General features: G+C 49.5%; 7 protein-coding genes across 7 annotated transcripts; 3 read left to right on the plus strand and 4 right to left on the minus strand.

Annotated features, from left to right (window-relative positions):
- Positions 1-147: 147 nt before the first annotated feature.
- On the minus strand, positions 148-1,689 carry CPAR01_14339 (uncharacterized protein; the record flags this gene model as incomplete). Its single annotated transcript, XM_060498590.1, has 3 exons — positions 148-912; positions 990-1,396; positions 1,494-1,689. 3 exons carry the CDS (start codon positions 1,687-1,689, stop codon positions 148-150), a joined length of 1,368 nt encoding a protein of 455 aa, XP_060342651.1.
- A 1,148-nt stretch (positions 1,690-2,837) lies between these two features.
- CPAR01_14340 (MFS transporter) lies at positions 2,838-4,643 on the plus strand (the record flags this gene model as incomplete). The annotated part of the gene is made up of 6 exons (XM_060498591.1): positions 2,838-3,026; positions 3,097-3,233; positions 3,302-3,445; positions 3,512-3,741; positions 3,809-4,306; positions 4,372-4,643. The coding sequence occupies 6 exons, from the start codon at positions 2,838-2,840 to the stop codon at positions 4,641-4,643; spliced, it is 1,470 nt and encodes a 489-aa protein (XP_060342652.1).
- A 757-nt stretch (positions 4,644-5,400) lies between these two features.
- On the minus strand, positions 5,401-7,387 carry CPAR01_14341 (multicopper oxidase; the record flags this gene model as incomplete). The annotated part of the gene is made up of 4 exons (XM_060498592.1): positions 5,401-6,237; positions 6,294-6,680; positions 6,738-7,083; positions 7,140-7,387. The coding sequence occupies 4 exons, from the start codon at positions 7,385-7,387 to the stop codon at positions 5,401-5,403; spliced, it is 1,818 nt and encodes a 605-aa protein (XP_060342653.1).
- A 2,959-nt stretch (positions 7,388-10,346) lies between these two features.
- CPAR01_14342 (uncharacterized protein) lies at positions 10,347-10,784 on the minus strand (the record flags this gene model as incomplete). Its single annotated transcript, XM_060498593.1, has 1 exon — positions 10,347-10,784. One exon carries the CDS (start codon positions 10,782-10,784, stop codon positions 10,347-10,349), a length of 438 nt encoding a protein of 145 aa, XP_060342654.1.
- Positions 10,785-11,517: 733 nt separating this feature from the next.
- CPAR01_14343 (uncharacterized protein) lies at positions 11,518-13,130 on the plus strand (the record flags this gene model as incomplete). Its single annotated transcript, XM_060498594.1, has 4 exons — positions 11,518-11,778; positions 11,839-12,158; positions 12,223-12,436; positions 12,504-13,130. 4 exons carry the CDS (start codon positions 11,518-11,520, stop codon positions 13,128-13,130), a joined length of 1,422 nt encoding a protein of 473 aa, XP_060342655.1.
- Positions 13,131-13,592: 462 nt separating this feature from the next.
- On the minus strand, positions 13,593-14,459 carry CPAR01_14344 (glycosyl hydrolase family 11; the record flags this gene model as incomplete). The annotated part of the gene is made up of 4 exons (XM_060498595.1): positions 13,593-13,754; positions 13,830-14,033; positions 14,104-14,146; positions 14,200-14,459. 4 exons carry the CDS (start codon positions 14,457-14,459, stop codon positions 13,593-13,595), a joined length of 669 nt encoding a protein of 222 aa, XP_060342656.1.
- Positions 14,460-16,043: 1,584 nt separating this feature from the next.
- CPAR01_14345 (uncharacterized protein) lies at positions 16,044-16,175 on the plus strand (the record flags this gene model as incomplete). Its single annotated transcript, XM_060498596.1, has 1 exon — positions 16,044-16,175. One exon carries the CDS (start codon positions 16,044-16,046, stop codon positions 16,173-16,175), a length of 132 nt encoding a protein of 43 aa, XP_060342657.1.
- Positions 16,176-16,270: the final 95 nt, after the last annotated feature.

Raw genomic sequence — 16,270 nt, forward strand, 5'->3', positions numbered from 1 at the left:
TGCTACTTCCTCAATCACGTAATCAAGATACAGTACTACGTGACGTAGGTAGTGTCTGGAAGATGGTGAGTGAGAACACACTCTTCCAGATTGACGTTGCGCCTAGAGCCCACTTGTAGGCTCGAGCCGGCCACCGGCTGTGAGACCCTACGAGAGCGGTGAAGTTTTTACTGACCTGCAGCCATCAATGGTAGGATCCATGCAGTTCCCGCTCTCGTCGTAAAAGACTGCCGCGAGGTCGAAGTAGCATCGAGGTATCTTTCCTATTCCACCTCCAATCTCCACGCCATCGCCATTCCCATTGAGGGCGCAGTCAATAATGGCAGCGTAGAATGGTACTCGATTCCCAATGCCGTGCCTCTCCATCGCTTCGTAGATCCTGGGCTCGGCCTTGTACCAAAAGGTGTCAGCCGATTCTCTCATTAGGTAGAAACAGTACTCTTCGCCGTTCCTCAATTCCATCCACTGACGGCCTATGTCGGTTCCACATCCTTCTCTGGTTCCGGCATCTCTGTGCCTGTCTGCCACCAGATGTAGTTTCGAAGACTTCATGGCCTCAGTTGCCACTTTCATCTTGAGGTTATCACTGATGATGCCAACCCAGCTTGCGAATTCGCGCGAGTTCTCAACAAGTAATGGCCAACCGCCGTTCAGAAAAGCGGGAACTTTGCTGAGGAAATTGTCCCTCTCGTTTCCAAGACTAGGAAGAGCATTATACTCATTGTCATCAATCCCTCCACCTGTAGCGACGCGAAGGATGTCTTCGAGGCCTTTTGTGAGGCTTTCAAAAGCATTCCCCAAGGCAACTGCAACATCATTCGCCTCTGTATTCTCTTTCGATTCCGCATCGGCCATTTGAGAAGAGATGCTGCCAATGATAGCTAGTCCTGCAGTCACGAATCCGGCAGGGCCCTGTCCATTGGCGAGCAATCAGTAAAACTTAAGTAGTGAGATTGGAAAATGCTGGAGAACGTTGTATCTGAACATACCAGTACCATTGCCGCTCCTGGCAAAGACATGAGACCGCCTCCCATCGATGCAGCGGCTGCAATCCACTTGAACACACTTGAAGCCTTCGTGTCCGGCGAGTCGAACTCACTGAGCGTCTGCGATATCTTCAAATTCTCCACGAGGGTTTGTCGAGTAATCTCTCCGCTGATCTTGTCAATCTTGCTGTGTAGCCCTATGACGGCTTGGAAGACCCAGTATGAGTTTGTGCCAAAGCTAGTCTTGTTGGTTTCATCATAGTATCTCTCGCAGTCCCAGTCGCTAAAAGGGCTGCATTGGCCGCCGATTGTCGAACAGCCGCCGACTCTAGGACGACCATTGCTTCGTATTTTATGTTCAAGCTTGGTGGTCCAGCCTTCGTTTGCCTTATTTTGGGAGAACGCCACACCTGTGTCTTCTGTAGTAGTGATGGGATGAGCTTCTGAATGTTGGAGTGAATGAGGCACGCGAGCCAACAGGTTTGTGACTCGGCATTGTCGACTTACTCAGGCTTATTTCGAGGAAGAAATCAAGAGAAAAGCCCGCGGCAGTTTCTTGCCACAATTTTTCGACACCTTCCGCAGTCGAAAAGTCCCAATCTTGACAAATGTTTTCTTTATTCCAGATGGAGTCCATCTTCTCCGAAACCGGCGTGGCGCCAGCCCACAGGAAAAGTCCTAGCAAGACGACTAGGAGTTCCATCTGGGAAAAGGTTGAACTTGAGGCGAAAAAGATGATCAATGACAAGCAATTCACCGAAAATCAGATGCATGCAAGATTCGGTATATGACTTGAACAAGTTGATTGCTAGATACGCTGTTGCAGGAAGATAGCAGCGTCTTGACGTATTTATAGCTGATATGTACTTGTCCCAGCATCTCACCGCCCACGTCACGTATCGATCATTCGAGGAACAAAGCTTCGATACTCTAGGACTTGTCACTGCCTTTTCTAGCATGAGAAAGTAGACATCAGCTGAATCTTACGGTACACCAGTAGTAACCTTTATCCGGTTCCATCTAGGTCATCATATGCAGCCTCCCTTTATGTTTGCATCAGTTGAAATGACCAGGAAACACGTTCTTATGGTGACGAGAGCATCCTTGATCCCCCTTCATGTTACTGAATGATGGGCAGCAGTGCCCTGTAACAGCATCGTATCCATCTTACTTGTCAGACACGATGTCTTCATTCAGGTGCGGACGATTGCAGGTCAGCAACGTGATACCCGGCTTTTGTATGACACCGTTAGACAATCGAAGTCTCGAGGACCAGCGCCTGACTTGGATGAGGTGTAATGTATCATGCACTCACTCAACATTACATCACTAGTGTTACCTTTCATTGGTACATCCTTAATTGCCTCGGGGCTATGGACGGGCCAATTCCTGCGGCTGTAGACGGACATCGGGATATCGCGAATGTCGGGTTGTATCGCTCAGCCCTTGACATTCTCGACACGTAGCTAAAGTAGTTAGGCATTCATAAGCAAATGTTAGGTGCCTACCCCACGGGGAGGCTGCACCCCGGATTTGCCTAGCAACCACGGCGAACAAACTGCCGCATCAATGATCATTGTCGGCCATAGTAAGCAAAGGCGTTGATTGGTGGGTAATGTGAAGGAGTTTGCCATACATTTAGTCACTGTCGTTGTCTCTTCGATGGTGCTTCGCAAGTTTCCGGCCCCGAGGATGCCTTTTCCGGTTTGACCAGAGATCCGATAGGATGTTATGTGGATTATTTAAGAGGCAATATCTTGAACAGCTCCGAATAATTATTCTCATCTCAACTCAGCGCATTGAAGCAGACTCACGTCACTTTAGATTCAGTAATAATCTCTACATCCAGTTATGTCTTCATACCAACATTTTATGACCATCGAGATGGTCAAAGACCATGAAGCAGTCGTCGATCATATTGACCACCAAGAAAGTCCCAAAGAGGGTGGCTTTCGAGCCCATCCTGACAAGTTTGGGTCTACTGCTAAAGTTGATCCCAAAGAAATTGCTTTGGTTCGGAAATTGGACACCTATCTCATGGTAAGCCGATCCCTACATCTCCAATAATTGCTGAGATGAAAATGAAGCTGAACCAAAAGTCTCCACCCAGCCCATTTTATGGTTGATGTACTTCTTGAACTTCCTTGACCGAAATGCAATTGTGAACGGCAAGCTCAATAACCTGGACAACGATCTCAACATGAAAGGATCCGAGTACAACACCTGCGTCAGCGTCTTCTTCGTTGGGTCAGTCACACAATCACAAGTGATCTAGACATTGTTTGTACCAGAACATTGCTGACATATTAAGGCAGTTATATCACAGGACAAGTTCCGTCGAACATGCTGGTTACGCGCGTCAAGCCTGCGTATTACATGTCCGGCTGGATGATGGCGTGGGCTATTGTGTCAACTCTCATTTGTGTTGTCAAGGACTATCATGGAATGCTTGCGTGCAGGTAAGTCGGACACCTTTTGTACCTGCTCACATATCCCGAAGACTGACGATGTCTGTCGGTTGAAAGGCTGGTGCTTGGCCTCACTGAAGCACCTTTCTACTCGGGCGCTTGCTACCTCGTGAGCTTGTTCTACACACGGAAAGAGGTCGCAACACGACTCGCTGTATTTTACACAGGCAACTTGCTTGCGAGCTCATTCTCCGGTCTTATTGCCGCTGGCGTCTTCGCTGGTCTAGACGGACGGCATGGCATGGCTGGGTGGAGATGGCTGTTCTTGATCCAAGGTGTCGTCACAAGTAAGACTTCGCCTTAAACAATGCAGAAGATGACCCGACCCCAGAGTCTGACAGTATTACCATACAGTTGGTGTTGCCGTGGTGGCCTTTTTCGTGCTTCCTAATGCCCCGCTCCAAACGCGATGGCTCACTCAGGAAGAACGCGAGTTGGCTCATTCGCGGGTTGCGAAGGACACAACAGAAAAACGACAGGGAACCAGCATTTGGTCTGGCCTCTGGGAAGCCGTCACAGATTATCGCACCTGGGTTTTTGCGCTCATGGGAAATCTTCACCTCTCGGCAAATAACTTCAAAAACTACTTGCCGACAGCTGTCAAGTCACTTGGCTTCAGTACCACAACAACGCTGGTACTCACTTGCCCACCGTATCTAATCGGGGGAGCGACGTCAGTTCTGGTGTCGTGGTCCTCAGGAAGGTTCAACGAACGTACCTGGCACATTACAGGTTCCAAGGCAGTCGCGATCGTCGGCTTCGCGGTAGCAACAAGTACGATGAACATCGGCGCACGATACTTTGCTATGGTTCTGTTTGTGGCGGCTACGTATGGAGTGAACAATATTAATGGTAATCGTCACTTGCTTGACCCGGGCGTCTTGACTCGATGGGCATGAACTAACGCGTTACTCTAGTCGCGTGGACATCAGCCACGGTCGGTCAGACTGACGAAAAGAAAGCTGCCGCAATCGCCATTGTCAATACGTTTGGCAATCTGTCTTTTGTCTACACCCCTTATCTATGGCCGGATAGTGACAGCCCCCTTTTTCGTAGAGCCATGGTCGCTAGCATCGCCTTCTCCCTAGGCGTGGTCTTAACAGGATGGGCTATGAAATTCGTCTTGAAACGCGCCAACAGGAAGATCAGAAGCACCCAAGATGAAGCAGTCAATCTCTACGCGTACTAGAATCAACAAGTCAACTCAGGCTCTAGGCTGCTTGATATTTTCATGGCAAAATTTGTATGGGAACAGGCAAGAGTGTCTCTAGTGCTGCGAATCTAGACCATCAAGTACTAAGTATACACGTGTCAAAGAATAAGGTCTGGCGGTCCCAGGATGGGGCGGGTCACTATGCCCAACCAGTGTAAGTCCAAACTGGACCGGTGGGGGGATTTGCCCATTGACTTTGCGGTAGTCGAGCAGAATCTAGTGAAGCATTGTCAACATCTGCGCATTGATCAAAATGATATTCGGGCCATTTCTCATAGTGACACTGTCGCCCGTCCTGTACTAGGCGGAAGCGTAATCTCGTCAGAAGGCCTGGTAGTTCCGGTCTCAATCACATTGATCTGATGGCATTCACATAACAAGGCCAATAGCCAAATAGCTTCTCCTGTTTGAAACTTTGCAGTAATGAGGACAGTGAGGCAAACGCAATGAAGGCTACTCTTGTGCACACCGCTTTCCCGAGCGAAAGTTACATCTAGAAGAGAGTTCACGCCATGGAAGACAGAAATAATTCAATTCATGGTCATAACTACCGGATAATCAATGATTGCTAAGCTTATGAGTACGTGAGGCAAATCATGCTAATGTCTACGTATTTACAGGAAGCTGATAATGTTGAGCAAGTGGAAGTAGTAAAGAACGTAGAAGCTACCGGCCAAGGAAAATAACAGGAATGTAAAAGAATCAATGCGCATATAGGCGCTTCAACTCCACCTTACTTACTCACATGCGATGCCCAGTATTGATCGAGGTTCTTGTAAACGTCGTCAACCTTGCTGTACGGGTCAGTAGCGGCCATAGCCTGCACTGCCTCCTCAATGGCCGAGTCTGAGAAGGATCCAGCTCGAGTACGAAGGTCAGCCATGAGGTACGGCTTTGCTCTCCAGCGCGCTTCCATGGGATCAATGAACTTGGTCTCGTTGTATCCAAATTCTGGAAGAACAGTAACGTTGAAGGCGGCCATCATATCGCTGTCCTCGTGGATCAGATTATGGCAGTGGAACATGTAAACGCCGTCCCAGGGGGCGTAGTGGGCCTCAACAAGGACAGACTCGCCTCTGCCCAACCAGACAACATCTTTCAAGCCCTCTGCTTCGTAGGGCATCACACCGCGGTCACCGTCTCTAGCGATGACCTTGAAGTCGACAAGGTGGACGTGAATGGGGTGAGACCAACCATCCGAACTGTTCTCAAGCTCCCAAATCTCGACCTTGCCTCTGGGGACGTTGGCGAGAACGCGATTCTCCGCATCGGCGAAGCCTACACCATTGATGCGCCATTCGCCGTTGGTACGATGGAATCGGAAATGGTGATCGATTACGTTGTCAGTTGATGTTGGGAAGGGAACAGTGCGAAGGACCTCTGGAACGGTGGATGTGTCGGGGCTGGATAAGGTCGTACCGACGACGAACTGCATTACCTTGTCGGTATGCAAGTAGTCATCCTCGACGCCGATGCCGCCAGCCTTGGGAAAATTCCTGATTTCGAGTCTCTGGCCAGCGTACTGAGCGAAGTCGATGACAATTTCATACCGCTCAGCTGGTGAGACATACTAAATAAGAGTCAGCAAGTTTGCGTCTTTACTCAAATACTACGGGTAAAACTTACAAGGTCTGCGACTTGCACCGGCTTCCCCAAGAGTCCATTGTCGGAGCTAATAACCTGGAATGGCAGCTTTCCGTTCACAGCATTGGAGTTAACAAGGTATAGCGCAAAAGCGCGGGAAATCGCTGCGTTCAAGAAACGGAATCGGTATTTTCGCGGCTCAACATTTAGAAACGGCCAGGGCTGGCCGTTGACGTGAATCAGATCGCCCCAGAGACTGTCAGTCTCACCCTTGGTTGAGAACAAGGTACCGTCGTCGTTGTATTGCTTCGCAGAGAGAACAAGAGGGATGTCGTAGACGCCGTATCCAGAAGGCAGGTTGAGAGCGTTCTCCGCCTCATCCGTGATCAGATAGGCTCCGGCTTGTCCCATATAGGCATTTTCAGCGGTCTGTGGGTTCGAATTAGAGCTTACACCTATATTTTCATCATGCTATGGAGGACTTACAAGATGCATTGCATGATCATGGTACCACAACAGTCTCGCCGACTGTTGGTTGGGATAGTAGTAATCTTTGTACTCTCCTGGGTTGGTGATATCTTCCGCCCAACCATCAAAAGGGGCACGAGAGTAAGATCCGTGCAGATGAACCGAGTTCTCGGCAGCAGCGTTGTTGATGAATCTGACGACAGACTCCGTTCCGCGAGGAATAATCAGTGTCGGTCCCGGAGAGATGCCGTCGTAGCCCACCAGAGTTGCAGGGCGCAAGTTGGGATAAATCGCCTGACTGAAAGGCTTGATCTCAAGCTCGTAGTACCAGATCTCTTTGTTAGTGACTGGGTTGATGATCTTTCTGTGAGATATGTCAGGAAAACAGCGTCTAAACAGAAAGATATCCGATAGTCGTACTTGGTAGGTTCCTTGACAGGAGGAATGGGCAGAGGCACCTTGTAAATCAAGGCATACTCGGGGCTTTCCCAATCTTTGAGAAGAGTGAAGACATCCTCCGGGTCATCTTCTACAATTTGAGCTAGGGCTACAACTTCTGCCTCGGGAATTTGAGAGATGTGTGTATCACTGAATGAAGAGTTTTGAGCTTGAACGAGGCAGGCGGAGAGCGCCGCTTGTACGAGCGCCACGGTCAGTTGGAACCGCATGTTGTAGGAAGGAGGAGAACAGTGACTAGAAGATCAGATTATTCGGGTCTAGGAATGTGTGTCGAGCAAGAGATTCTGTTGGATATGAAGCGGAGCGGGTGATCTTATACGAGAATCAGGAGACAAGATCAAGCAAAAGAAAAGACCAAAGAACCTTGCCGATTCAGGACTCAGAACCACTTCAGCTTCCACTCCGAAGTCGGATAGGATTTGAACAAAGAGAAATCTTCCAGTCCCCTTCCGGTAATCCGGTCGTGAAGCTGATGCATGCCTTGTGACTGATGCAAGTTTTCTGCAAGAGACTCGCCTTGAAGACTGCGATAGGAAATCAATGGCCGATGTACGTGATGGCATCAACTGCAGAAATCGCGCACACACACATATCATTTCAGTTACATCGCCACTGAGCCGATTATCTTGCAATGCTTACAATGTCCCTCATCCAATGTGGTGGATCCGATGTTATTGCGCAAGGTAGCGGCAACTCTCGAAGACCCACAGACGAAGAGAGTGGGTTGATATTTCCTTGAGTGCCTCAGAGTAGGTAGCATTGGCACAAGTATCATTCCTCATGATCCTTTCATTTCGAGAGTGGTATCGATGTTGGACTGGTTGTTGCTGAGGTGGTGCACGAGCACGTAGCTTGGCGAACACGGTTGGAGGCTCTGTATGATGGTACAATGAGATGTATCCTCGCTAACAAGATGGCAGTGTTGGAAGAATGATACGCTATTGCGCTAATATGACTTGGCAGAGACTCGTGCTTGCTCAGAGTCGAAGGACCTTGGTCTGACAACAGAATGCCCTTACAATGATACGTGAAATGAGACGGAAAGTAGGTGACGGGCGTCTAAGGCCGGCGATATCAGGTGTGTAACTATCATCTGGGTCTCCGATTGAGAAACCATACCTTGTATTTGACATCATACCTTTCATGAAGCGTTACCTAGATCTCCTAGTTGCTGACTTAGTAGTTATACAATGGAACAAGTCACACTTCTGCTCTCCATAGAGGTTCAGTCAGCAACCGAGTATGACCGGAACAATAATCCTAGATCTTCTAAGCATCTTGACTGTGTACTTGAACCTGACACGGCAATAATTTTGGCTTTTCGACAAAAGCCGAAAATTTACTCGTATTCTCTTTGCGGATCTGGATCCGGCTCCTCCCATATGGCCCGCTGCTCTCTGTCAGGCCGAAGCTGCCCGCCATGGCGGGGATCATGGTCCGACCTCCTGCCAAGAGCCATAGCAACGCTGACTAGTCTATCCGCCCCTCCAAGAAAGCCTTGATGATAAGCACCTAAAATGAAGCGTCGATCTAGAAACGAGTTCCTCTTGCATTCGGAATGGAGACAATCCGACTGCTACTCTGCTCCTTCGGGTTAAATTGACCCCTTCCCCCCTCCAGGCCCTCTAGAGGCGGAGATGGCATCGTAAATGTCGACTCGGTGACGCTTTGATATCGACAACTGTCTCCCCCGCGCGCCTAGCATGGGTTTTCGTAAATCCCGCATCCCCTTTCTCGTAGAGCCGTTTTTGGTCGGCAGGGGCCTCAGGAACGTGGAATCTTTCGGTCTGATTCCCCTGACTGTGGTTCAGGGGTCGAGGAAGGGCTGTCTTAACCTTATCACAGGAGGTAATCGGCCAACCCGCAACTCTATTAGCCAACTTAACTAGGATCAAATTAGATCTTAAAGTCGTTGTTTGAACATATTAATGTGATCTATGCGATCTCATCAAGCTGTCTGATATTAGAAAAAAACATATTTCCAAAGATTTCTGTTGAAGCTCTCGAAATCCAAATCTAGATGTATGTCACATTACCGTATGTGCTCTATCAGAATAAATCTCAGAGTCATCGAAGGATCGCATTTACTCCTTTCTTGTAAGCATTTGCAATCAATAAGAGAAAACATCCGAAAGATGACACATTCTGTTCATGTTAATCCAAGGGTTCGAGTAAGTTGGAAAGCCGGCCCTCTTTCGCCAAGAGTGTCCAACACGATGGGTCGCGTCATGCATCCTCACTGCAACCAGGCCACGCCACCACCAGCCCGCACTTTCTGCCAACTTTGAAAGGGGAAAAGATATAACAACCCTGAGAGGAATGTAGAGCCGGGAACATGGAGCAATGAGGTTGCGGTCGCTTTTTCAGAGAGGAAGGTGGCAATGTTAACCGTGCTCTAGACCCGTTCTCACGGTAGTCCTTGGCGGGAGTGGCCGGTCAAGACCCATGGCTCCCGCAGGCAATACGCGGGGATACTGCAAGGTTGATATGTGGGCATTTCCGCTTTTGAGATTCAATCGCCTTCGGGAACTACCAACGGCCAAAGGCGAGAGCTCTCGACGAAGACTTCAGAACTCAGAAGACTGCATTTTCTCCTGAAATGGGCTCTAACCCCGTGGGTGGAGCATCGCGTAAAGATCCCTTAGCGAGTCTTGGGCCCGCCCATGATTCAAGGCTCGATGCGGGTGCAATGCCTGTCTGGCACAGCGGTTACTGAAGCAGTTGCTTGGCTATTATTCCCATTGCCAAGATGTAGCATCACCGTCGAGGGACGGCAACTTTTAACTAGCCTGGTATAGTCTGTCGGCAATAACTGCAACCCAGCCCATAGCATGTGAAGTTGTAAAAACTTAGACCGGGGATAACGTCGGACGATGGGCGTCTCAACACGCCGCAACCGTTTTGTGCTCAGCACTCAGTTCGTCTAGTCGTCATTACCAGGCGCGATTCTTTCCCTTGTAGTCCTGTGAACCCTCGTTGGATCGCCATAATGCTTTTGGTGGTGTTTCTGCTCGGTGTAACTTGTAGGCGCGCGGGGTGACCCGTGCCTACAATTTCTTGGCTAGGTCACAAGCATGTATCCAACGAGATCAGATTATGAGAGCTGAGACGACTGGCTGCGCCTGCATGCATCTCTTGCGTGACGAAAGTTTAGGCGATTATCTGCGACTAACATAAGTAAGGCACCCTTGTCACCAATAGCCCCGACCTTTCCGTCCTTGTAGTTACGACCACCAATGAGATGCTCGCCAATTGTAGTCCAAGCTTACGTTCCATGAGCTGTGCTAGGATCGCTCGGGAGCCTCCTCTTGAGTCTCGAGACTTTACATGTAGGTACTCACCCATCGGCAGAAATGACCAAGAGTCTGAGCCGGTCCGGGATCCTGGGTTGCATTCCCCCAGCCGTTGCAACTTCCCCGCTCCCGGGATTCTTGAATCAGGATGCCGGACTGGCAGGTTTTGACGACTCGGTTCTCTCTCAACCCGATTCCAACCCCGGCATAGGTCGCCAATTATAGACCCGTAGTGCACCTCGCGGAACCAGGCCCGAGACCTAAACCATGCGGGAGAGTTGCACGTAGTGGAGCCGCATCCTGGAGTTCTCATTGCGCACCGCACTTGGGGTCACTTCCACGATGTAAGGGTACAGCACTGCATCTAGGGGTCATTACACGTAATCTAGTCACGCGCATGGCCAGGACGAAATCACTCAACCAATTTCATGTCTTGGCAAAGACGGCGGAGCGGGCTTCCTAGGGAGGTTGACATGGACTTCAAGATGGGGTACCTTTACGCCGGCCTGTCTGCCTGGCGGTCAACGTTCTCTGAATCTTGAGAATCCTCGTAAATCCAATACTCATGATATCCTGCAGACTTATCCGGTGATCGGAGTAATACGGATGCCTCACAACATACCGTTGCCCGCGTCGGCTTTCCCGGGTCGAGAATGTCAAGTCCGCAGAGTCACGCTGCAGCGTGTCATTCACCGCCTATAGTTGTCGTGATGAGAAAACACTTGCGTCTGCTAGAAGGCCAAGACAGTCCATCGAAGGAAGCGACGGGAGAAAGTGATGGTTCAATCTTGGCAATGGTCGTCGACGCGGGTATCGACATTGGGTCTACGACCTCATCCTCTGTCGTTCACAGTTCACTTTCCTTCATGAAAGAAAGTTCCAGTAGGGACACAGTTTGATTGGGATTGCTCTCAAGACTCTCGAAAGTTTAGGTGGGAAGTACCTTTTGAGACTTGTGATAAAATGACGACGATTTCCGTGCGACGATCTGAATATCCCCAATCACAAGCATCAACTTTCCATCTTATCAGTAAACTCAAGTCATCATGCATCTTCTCCATGTCTTTATCGCTATCTGGTTCCTGTTGGTGGCTTCTGTAGCATCTCAAGAGGCCCCTATTTGGGTTCAAGGTGCTCTTGAAGACGCGACTGCAACTGACGATGCCTTCAACACAGGCGGGACAATTGTCGTCAATGGCTTTACCGTCAATGTGCCAAAGAACCTTCTGGTACAGTTTCCAGCTGCCTGGGTGCCCTGGAAAGAGTTTGTCGCCAATAAGGCGGATTTCACCGGATATGAGACTTTGGTATAGATATCGGGCATGCATCTCAAAGTCAAAGAGAGCATTACTGATATCCGCGTATAGGTCATTGGAAATAGCATCAACGGAGAGCCTCGTGTTGCTCAAGTCCAACTCTACGAATTTTTCGAAGGGTTGAGCAGTGGCTTTGTTGAGTCTGTAGACTTTGCGGATGGAAGTCTCAAGATCCAGAACGGGCCAACCGTCAGGATTTCAGACCCGAATGCTGTTTTCTCAAAGGGCTATACCGGCGCGCCGTTGATGACTGCGGATGATCAGAGTCCCAGTATCACGTCTTTCTCGGGGTTTCCCATGTGCATTCCGCGCAATGGGACTGATCCTCTCTGTCCTTTGAGCAACCGACCTTTTGTCGGGCCGGGCACCTTGTAAGTCACTTTATCCCTTGATATCGCCATAGAAGTCCAGACAACAAGCTGACTTTGAAAAAAGTACGGCACCTGACCCAGTTGTAATGGCTCCATTCCAAGCCGGCGATTTCATCACCTTTTCCGGGTTCCGTCGAGGCGCTGAGGTCATTGCCTTCAGTATTGTGGCGCAGAACGTGCAGATCAATACTCTCGGCGATGTCGTCTACGTGAGAATGGAACTTGGTCTGCTAGGAATTGACAACCCAAATCCCAATGCTGAAATTGCGGAGTCTCGAGTAAGTACGATCAACTCGACATGTCCTAGCCATATTGGTCAAATTGCTGACAATTGACCCTCTGCAGTTCATCGGCTTTGTCTCCAACAACCGTGCCACAGTCTCTCTGTACGCGATGGACGTTGATCCCTGTACAGGCGCGACTACCGACCGCATCATTGCCTCCATGGGACTTCGCGGTGGCCGTAATGCTCAGAACAAGTTTGAATACCGCAACAACATCCTCTTCAGGTATACCCGAGAGTACCGAGTCACCGCTGAGATTGATGGAGTGGCCAAGACCCGCGTGACCAAGAACGGAATCACTGCCGGGACATACGTCCAGCCTGTCAACGTGTGGGTCCCCGGAGAGCAAGATGTGCCTGGTGTTCCGCCAGTCTCATACGACTTCTCTCAGATGGAGTTCCTGACGAAGGGCGTCGGCGCTGACGATGATGGCAATGTTTGGGGTCCCCTCGAACCATTCCCTCAAACCGGCGTGCTCATTGAGCCTCCCGTCTGCGCTGCAGCTCGGGGCTTGGAGTTTGAGAAGCGAGGCCAGATTGGCAGATGGTATGGCCGAGCTCGCGCGGATGCAATCTCCCAGGCAGAGAATGTTGATACCACTGAGGCCTTTGTCAACATTGCTCCTGATGAGGCTGCAGCGATCGCGGAGAAGAAGGCCGAGGAAGAAGCTATCAACGGGTCTCCTTGAGTACCTCGGAATGATTGGTGCTAACACAACTTTTGATGTCTGGAGATGTGTACGGCCATCCCGGCGCGTACCGCCAGTCCCTTCATTACATTCTACACTTTTTTTCATCTCAACATCAATCACCACAAATGTTTCACTGTAAATACTTTCACTCCCTGTAGCACTTCTCTGCAAAATATACGACACAAGATCTCTTATACAGTAGTCAATCATCATCGCAGAATTGCCTTTCTCAGCTTAAGAGAGTGGATTGAAACTTCCATCGTGTTCTTGGAAGGAAGACTATGTACACTACTTCGTACCAATTGTTGAATGTGTTCAGAAGAATGGAGCATATGTACAGCAGAAAGAAACTGGGAGCTGGCAGCTCCAACATCCTGAAAGACGGTATTGCTCACCGGAATTGAAACCAGGTGAAAGTTGTCTTTCAGATAACGCCTCCCGACCATCAAGTCTCAATCATCAAGCAGGAGTATTGACGGTAATGCTAGCCGATCCGCTGCTGTAATAACCCTCGGTGGCCACGATCATGTAATTATGGGTTCCGAGGTTGAGCCCGACTGATGCCCAGGCCGCGAAATGGTTGCCAGTTGTTACAGTACCGCCAGTGCGCTTGGAGGTTCGCTGTTGGATATATCGTTAGTCCGAATTTCTCTAGTACTGTGACTAGTCTGGAGACTTTGGACACAGGGGACTTACAATGGACCAATACTGTTGGAAGGTCTTGGTGCCCTCAATGCTGGGCTGGTTGACGCGGGTGCTGACATAAATGTCATAGGTGCCGCCGTCACTGGTGACAGAACCCTTCTTCGTAGCAGCGGAAGCTGGGTTGTAGGTGCCGTAGTTTTCGACAATGTAGTACTCAATCAGAGGGTTCTGAGTCCAGCCGTAGACAGCCAGGTACTGTCAAACAGGTCAGTTTTAGATGCACCAGCACACCGTCGACTCTTTAATTCCTGTCGCGTTTACTTACACTATTTCCATTGGGGTTGTAAGTGCCAGAGTAGTTGATGGTCCTAAAAGATCAACCGATTAGAGATGATGTATGTCATAAGAGATATAGACTTACTTGGAGCCTCCCGGGTTCCAACCCTTGCCTCCGACAAAGTTGCCGCCGCCGCCTCCCCAGTTGACGCTATAGGAGCCGCCAGCGCCGTTAGTGTAAGTGACTTGGGACCCTCCATCAGTCCACCACGAATAATAGTATCCGTTGTGGTATCCGGTCGAGCTTGGAGTGGATTGTCGCTTCTCGATCAGTTCCCCGGTAGGACTGGCAATGGCTCCGAAGACAGTCGCCAACGTAACAAGCGCTCTGGAGAAGGAAACCATGGTGGTGGCTCTGTTTGATCAATGGATTCTACTATTCTTCAATTGTTGAGTTAGGATTGTTCTGCTACTGCTGACTACCGGATCTATGCCTCTTTTATAATGTGAAGTCGGATGCTATTCTTGTCTGACTGGACAGGAAGAATTGGGCGAAATGAGGCTAAACGTGTCTGACAGCAATCGCATCGATACGTCTTACACCCAATGACTTTATCGCGGTTGAGACAGAAGATGTTGACATGACTGGGTGATTACAGAAACGCCCTCGTGACAAGTTCGGCGCTACGCGGCAGTTGCCTTCCAAGTTTGGTACACTAAGCACTTGGGACCTTGGCACCGGGAGATGGAACTCAGGCTAAATCACACATTTTGGTGTGTCGCCCGACGAAATCTGGGGTACAGCGGCACTGCAATCTCTAGAAATACCCTCGATAGTTAAGATCTGCAAGCCGTCCCGCTCTTGCAGCGGCAACGATTTTGCCATAACATTTACCCGTCGTCTAGATCTAAAATGTATATTATCACACCGGAGGGAGAGCTTGGCCTCCGATGACCAGATCTGGTATCGGCTGAATGGAAGCCATCGTGAGTCAACGCATACTGCTGATTGGTTTGTTTGCAAGTGCGACCCCATTTTGCGGTTAATGGTGAAGAAATTCAACCTTTACCGAAGCAAGAAGCTTCGTCCCGACTACTTGAGTTTTGAGGTTGAGGAGCAGGTAAAGGCATCGCCGAGTTAAAACATTCTTTCCTTGAGTGAATGAACACAAAAAAAGTGTGGCAAGAGTGCACTCAAGTGATATGCTCGGGTGAAATCACATGTGGTGTCGGAGCAATGATTGATCATTCGAGTTGAGTAGTTTACTACTAAATGGGTGAAAAACGTGCACTAATCTTTGCATTTCGTTCCAGGTAGGTGTCTTTGAAGGCAGGAGAACGGTGGAACGATGCAATATGCTACTTCGACCGGCGGCTGTTCAAGTTGACAATGTGTTGAGAGTACTATACGAAAACGGCGGTTGCACGTGACTAAGTTTCACGCAATTGATCTTCCTGCAACGCCAAGGTGAACGACACTGGGGTTGACTGACGATTTGCTTCCGCTTGTGTAAATCTATGGTGCCAAGGTGCATCACCTGGGCCGGTGGATCGATTTGAGTTTAGCGAACAGTAAGTCTGTCCTGACGTCAAGAGAACGAGGTCTAGGAACTCGCCAGGCTAAAATTCCTAAAATTGTTATGCCAAGAAAATTTACCTCATCTGGAATTGAGAATCACCTCTATGATTGGGGAATTGAGCACTACAGTGGCTCAGAATAATTCTCCTGATCGTTACCAGGATGCGGAAACACGATCCTGTCCACGGCAAAACTTGCCGCGGACCTGATACAGGCACAGGTTCAGGAGCTGGGGGCCAGGCAAGGATAGGCACATTCTCTACCGAGAGCGACAATTTTGCAGTCTGCACTCTGTAACAACAATAGCGCGACAGAGTAAGATCAGGTGGCATTGGTGGGCTGTGGCTGTGTGGCCTCAGCTCCTGATTCTCACATCGCCCAGACTCGTCGCAAAGTCGGCGCAAGTCAAAATGAGCTGGAATGAGAGCGTTAATGACACATCCTTAAGACGGGTTTGGACGATCAACTTTTGGAGAAGATGGGACTTATCTGGGGGAGGCCGAGGACTGCGCCGCGGAAACAGAATTCAGCGAGGCAAATGATTCAATCGTTGAGGTGGCCGTTTGTGATTATTTTTATTCACCCAAGAAATCCAACCGTGATTCGAGTCATTCCGTGACAAATGGCTGTAGATCAC

This window comes from Colletotrichum paranaense (assembly GCF_030867605.1).
Source record: "Colletotrichum paranaense strain IMI 384185 chromosome Unknown Scaffold_15.1, whole genome shotgun sequence".
Classification (NCBI taxonomy): domain Eukaryota; kingdom Fungi; phylum Ascomycota; class Sordariomycetes; order Glomerellales; family Glomerellaceae; genus Colletotrichum; species Colletotrichum paranaense.